The sequence below is a fragment of the Pantherophis guttatus genome, chromosome 1 (genome assembly GCF_059756535.1).
Source record: "Pantherophis guttatus breed Tessera chromosome 1, ASM5975653v1, whole genome shotgun sequence".
Lineage (NCBI taxonomy): Eukaryota > Metazoa > Chordata > Lepidosauria > Squamata > Colubridae > Pantherophis > Pantherophis guttatus.
This window is the reverse complement of record NC_142063.1, coordinates 11,344,316-11,350,190: the sequence shown is the minus strand read 5'-3', so window position 1 is coordinate 11,350,190 and position 5,875 is coordinate 11,344,316. Positions and strand designations below refer to the sequence as shown.

Sequence of the window (5,875 nt, the reverse complement as noted above, 5' to 3'; positions counted from 1 at the left end):
TCATGAGGTAAATTATAGAGCCCTCAGAAGAAAAAGGCGGGAAAAAAGGGAAACGTCCCTCCACACCCACAGCAGCCAATCGCAGCGCAGATCGCCTCACGCAGAAGCCAGGACTCTTCGACCAATCAGCTTTAACTGGCTCACTGCACAACCACCACTCCAGCTACTAAATTTAAATATCTTAACAAATCCATCAAAATCGATCAATCAACCAATCAGGATTTTAATTATAATCTATATGGTGGTGAAATGTAAAATTTGTTACTACCGGTTCTGTGGGCATGGCTTGGTGGGGGAAGATAATGTGACTGGGTAGGCGTGGCCAACTTTTCTTTTTTTTAACTTTTAAAAGCATTTTTTCTACAACCTCTTTGGCCGAAGGGGTTGTAAAAAAAATGCTTTTAAAAGCCTCTGACGATCCCAGCTGAGTTGCCTGATCGGCAGAGGCTTTTTTTTTCTTTTAAAAACATTTTTTCTACAACCTCTTCGGCCAAGAATCTCTCTAATCTGCTTTGAAACGTATCCAAGTTAATAGTCACCACCGTGTCTTCTGAGACTGAACTCCTCAATCAATAATAAAGATGTAACAAAGGACTTCATAGGAACTCAAGAAAAATAGTAAAAAATGACTCAAGAAGACAATTCTGCCAAGGAATTTCTTTCTCACAATGGCCAATGATGCTTCTGGAAGGTTCCTAAACCAAGATGGTGGCCTTCCTTTCTCTCATCATTATTCTCCTACAATTGCTTTGGAGGCTGCCTAGCTTCAACTAATGTTAAGTCAGAATAACAGAGTTGGAAGGGACCTTGGAGGTCTTCTAGTCTAACCCCCTGCTCAGGCAGGAAGCCCTATACCATTTCAGACAAATGGTTATCCAACCGCTTCTTAAAAACCTCCAGTGTTGGAGCATTCACAACTTCTGGAGGCAAGTTGTTCCACTGATTAGTTGTCCTAATGTCAGGAAATTCCTCCTTAGTTCTAGGTTGTTTCTCTCCTTGATTAGTTTCCACCCATTGCTTCTTGTCCTGCCCTCAGGTGCTTTGGAGAATAGCTTGACTCCCTCTTCTTTGGGGCAATCCCTGATTTATTGAAACACTGCTATCATGTCTCCCCTAGTCTTTCTTTTCATTAAACTAGACCTACCCAATCCCAGTCCTCTAATCATCTTCTCTGTATTCTTTCTAAAGTCTCAACGTCTTTTTTTAAATCATGGCAATCAAAACTGGATGCAGTATTCCAAGTGGTTTTACCAGGGCCTTATAAAGCGGTACTAAACACTTCATGTGATCTTGATTCTATCCCTCTGTTAATGCAGCCTAGGACTCTGTGGGCTACTTTTGGCAGTTGCCACACACTGCTGGCTCATATTCAAGTGATTGTCCACTAGGACGCCAAGATCCCTCTCACAATTACTACTATTGAGTTAGATACAGCGGTGGGATTGAAAAATTTTAGCAACTGGTTCTCTGCAGGGTTGCTGGGTGGATGTGGCCATGGGGGCATGGCCTATTTGGCCTCCTGCACCACGGCGGGGGGGGGTTGCCCTCCCCAGGTTCCTGAAGCTTTCCTCGAGCCTCCAGGAAGGCGAAAAGGGCCTCCCCAGGCTCCGGAGGCCCTCTGTAGGCTGGAAAATACGGCTGTTTTCGGACTTCCGGTATTTCCGGTACTTCTGGTAGACCCATTTCCCTTCCTCCCCAGGCTCTGGAGGCTTTCCTGGAGCCTCCAGGATGGTGAAAACGGCTTCTCCCAGGCTCCGGAGGCCCTCCGGAGGCCAGAAACGGGCCCATTTCCAGACACTGGGGAGGCCCTTTTTTCGCCTTCCCAGAGCCTCTGCGCATGCCCTGCACTTACCTCACATCCGAAACGGACCGCGTGGAGACTCCTGGGAGGGGCGGGGGAGCGGAGTCAGTCAGTCCTTGCAACTACCGGTTCGGTAAACCAGATGTAAAATTAACCGGATGTTTTGTCTTAACCGGTCCGAACCAGCTGAACCAACCCCTGGTTAGATATCATCTATCCTATACCTATTCATTTGGTTTTTCGTGCCTAAATGTAGACTCATCATCCATGGAGATGTTTCTTAGATGAAAGGAGGTTGGATGGGTGAGGTCATGAGGTCACAAAGGCCAATGACACAAAAGCCCTGGGAAAGTTGGCTTACTAACTTTGAGGGAAAGCTCAGAAGCTTCCAGGAGAGATCAACCAACACCAACCAAGTTCCAATGACCAGATTTTGTTTCAAGCTGTGGGTATTCGACTTAACCACCAACATTCCAATTTCATGGATGTTCTAAGGCCTACCAAGTTGATGCTCCTTCAGAAGAGACCAGTCCTTGATTATAGTTAGAATGTCTTTGATTTTCCCAGCGTTTTTACATGTGATTATGGCCATCCTTCTTCAACTTACCACCAATGAAGCTTTGATTCGGGCAGTGTACAACCATAACAGCATCAGCCAAGATTTCGAAGCTTTGAATTCTGATTTTGGCCCTGTGCTCCAAAGTGAAGGTCTTCTTGGTTACCTCATTGAAACCAAACCAGCCAATGCTTGCCGACCGATCAAAGCACCGCCTCTAACCAACAGCTCTTTGGTGGCCTACGTGGCTCTCATCCAGAGAAATGACTGTTCCTTCACCACCAAGGTTCTTCACGCTCAGCAAGCTGGCTACCAAGCCGCCATCATCCACAATGTCAACTCCCAAGCCCTGGTCACCATGTTGGGAAAGGAAGACCTGAAGCATCAAGTCAACATCCCGTCCATGTTCATCAGTGAATCGGCCTCCACCCAGCTCAAGAGGATCTTCCATTACGACCGGACGGCCTACGTCATCCTGATTCCCGAGTGCCACTGGCTGTCCTGCTGTGATCTCCAACACAACTGCCAACTCCGTCTCCCGCCAATGAGGCCGAGGCATTCCAAGCAGGCGTGGCCTTGCATGTCCACTCATTCCCACATCTTCGGCAGCACGCCTTACCTGTTCATCGGTTTCACGCTGGGCATCTGGATCCTGGCTTTCTACATCCTATGGTTCCTGTAATGGTTTTTGGTGGACTCTGGGACTTTGGCACTGCCAAATATGGTTTTGGATGGCTTTTCGGGAAACTTGTCAAATTAATACAGAGCCCATAGACCAGATCATTTAGATTTGGAAGGATTTTGATCTAGGTTCTTCTTCCTCTTCTCTTTTTTCCTCCCTATTGAATCAAAGATATGAAGCTGTCCCCACCTCACCCCATTTCAGTTCTGCATATCACTTGGGGCAGTGGTGAAAGTATTGAATCAAGCGTAGGAAATCCAGTTGCAAGCTTTCCCTCATTGGCTGGTTTTAGGATGGTCCCGCCCTCTCAGGCCAAGAGCCAATCAAATGCTGGGCTATGAGGGGGAAGACCTAGGTTTTAGTTCTCCCTCATCCACAGACACTAATTGGCTGACTCTGAGTCGGTTCCTCCTTCTCGGGCCAATCAGGAATAGTGGAGAAGGGGCTGGACTAGGGGTGTGGAGATCTGGGTTCTAGTCCTCCTTCATCCACAGAAGCTCATTGGCTGACTCTGGGCCAGTCCCTCCCTCTCAGGCCAAGAGCCAATCAGGTGTAGTGGAGAAGGGGCTGGCCTAGGAAAAGGGAGACCTGGGTTCTAGTCCTCCTTCATCCACAGAAGCTCATTGGCTGACTCTGAATCAGTACTTCCCTCTCAGCACTTCCCTCTCAGGCCAAGAGCCAATCAGGCATAGTGGAGAATGGGGCGGGGCGTATTCTAGTCCCCCTCAGTCATGGAAGCTCATTGGATGACTTTGGTGTTTGGTCCAATCCTTCTCCTCAGCTCAATAGTCAATCAGGTGTAATGGAGAATGAAAAGGATTAGGAGGGGGAGAGGCCAAGTCAGTCACCAAAACCTATTGGCTGATTCTGAATCTGATACTCCCTCCCTCTCAGCCCAAGAACCAATCAGGCATAATGGAGAATGACCCAGACTGGGGTGGCGAGACCCGAGTTCTAATCCCCCTCACCCATGGAAACTCACTGGAAAATTTGGGGCCATTTAATTTTAGCATGATTAGGGGACTGGAAATTAAAACATACGAGGAACTGTCACAGGAACTGGATATGTCCAGTTTAATGAAAAGAAGGACAGGATACCAGTGTTCCAATATTTGAAGAGCTGCAACCAAGAAGGGGTCAAGCTAGTCTCCAAACCACCTGGACCAGAAGCAACGGGTGGAAACTAATCAAGGAGAGAAGCAACTTAGAACTGAGGAGAAATTTCCTGGCAGGGAGAACAATTAATCACTGGAACAACTTGCCTCCAGAAGTTGTCAATGCTCCAACATTGGAGATTTTGAACAACATTGGAGACATTAGACAGCCATTTCTCTGGAATGGTATAGGGCTGTGATGATGAACCTATGGCACGCGTACCACAGGTGGTACACGGAGCCATATCGGTGGGCACGCGAGCTCAGCTCCGGCGCACATGCGCGCGCTGGCCAGCTAATTTTCGGGCCTTCTGGGCCCACCGAAAGTAGGGAAACAGGCTATTTCCAGCCTCCGGAGGGCATCCGGGACGGGGGGAAGGCTGTTTTCACCCTCCCCAGGCTCTTAGAGAGGCTCTGGAGCCTGGGGAAAGCAAAAAACGGGTCTTCCAGTCCCACCAGAAGTCACCAAATGGGCGTTTCCAGCCTCTGGAGGGCTTCCAGGGGGGTGGGGAGGCCGTTTTCGCCCTCCCCAGGCTCCTAGAGAGGCTCTGGATCCTGGGGAGAGCAAAAAATGGGCCTAGTGGGCCCACCGTGCCATCGCGTGCCAAAAGTGGGGGGAGCACAGGGGGTCGCGTGAGCATGTGCGGGGTGCGGGGTGCATAGAATTATGGGTGTGGGCACATGCATGCACGACCCCCCCCTGTGCGACCCCCGCTTTTGGCACGCAATGGCAAAAAGTTTAGCTATCACTAGTATAGGGTTACCTACTTGAGCACGGGGTTGGACTAGAAGACCTCCAAGGTCCCTTCCAACTCTATTATTTGGAGAAATATTAGTGGGAGAGAGATGTTACATATGTTTTGAGATCTAGGTTGCAATACCTGCCTGCCTCCCTACCTATCAAATATAGGTTGTAAATGCAGCCATAGTCAGCCATGAGCAGAGCTGGAGTTGAAAATTGGTGCATCCCCGCTCCCCTCCCTTTTCGTACATCCCTCCTTTTCTTTCTCCTCTTATCTCTTCCTCCCTTTTCCCCTCCTTCTCTCTTCCATCCCCTGCCGGAGGTCGCTCACCACAGTTCTAAATTAGGGATTAAAAAGAATTTCATCACAGTTCCAGCTGCGAGCGAATTGAAATCCTTTCCTCCCAGCAGATCCCTGGCAAGGACAAATGCCAGCCCAAATCAAGCACAACTTTTGTGTGTGTGTGTGTCCATTTCCCCACACACACACATTTGGTAATACATAAAGTGGAACTGGGGTTTTCTCTCTCTGTCTTTTCCTTTGCAAAATCTTATTACAAAAAGTCCTCAACGAACAAACATTTTTTTTTACTGTCCATTCGAAGTTACAACAGCACTGGGGAAAAAATGACTTGTGACCGTTTCTCGCACTTACGACCGTTGCAGCATCTCCATGGTCACGTGATCAAAATCCGGACACTTGGCAACTGGCTCATATTTATGACGGTCACCGTGTCCTGGGGGGATGGTCATGTGATCCCCTTTTGCCGCCTTCTGACAAACGAAGTCAATGGGGGAAGCCAGTGTGACTGACTTAACAAATGCAGTGATTCCCTTAACAATGGCGGCAAGCAGGTTGTAACATGGGGCAAAACTCACTTAACAAGTGCCTTGCTTCACCAGGGAAATCTGGGGCTCCGTTGCGGTTGTAAGTCAAGGA

General features: G+C 48.5%; 1 protein-coding gene across 1 annotated transcript; it reads left to right on the top strand.

Annotated features, from left to right (window-relative positions):
• Positions 1–2,169: 2,169 nt before the first annotated feature.
• On the top strand, positions 2,170–3,137 carry LOC148116329 (E3 ubiquitin-protein ligase ZNRF4-like). Its single transcript, XM_087871901.1, has one exon. The coding sequence runs from the start codon at positions 2,350–2,352 to the stop codon at positions 3,037–3,039; it is 690 nt and encodes a 229-aa protein (XP_087728027.1). The 5' UTR covers positions 2,170–2,349; the 3' UTR covers positions 3,040–3,137.
• The last annotated feature ends 2,738 nt before the right edge of the window (positions 3,138–5,875 follow it).

Excerpts from the sequence above, each read along its gene's own strand:
- LOC148116329 (XM_087871901.1), top strand. The coding sequence starts at position 2,350 with ATGTCTTTGATTTTCCCAGCGTTTTTACATGTGATTATGGCCATCCTT.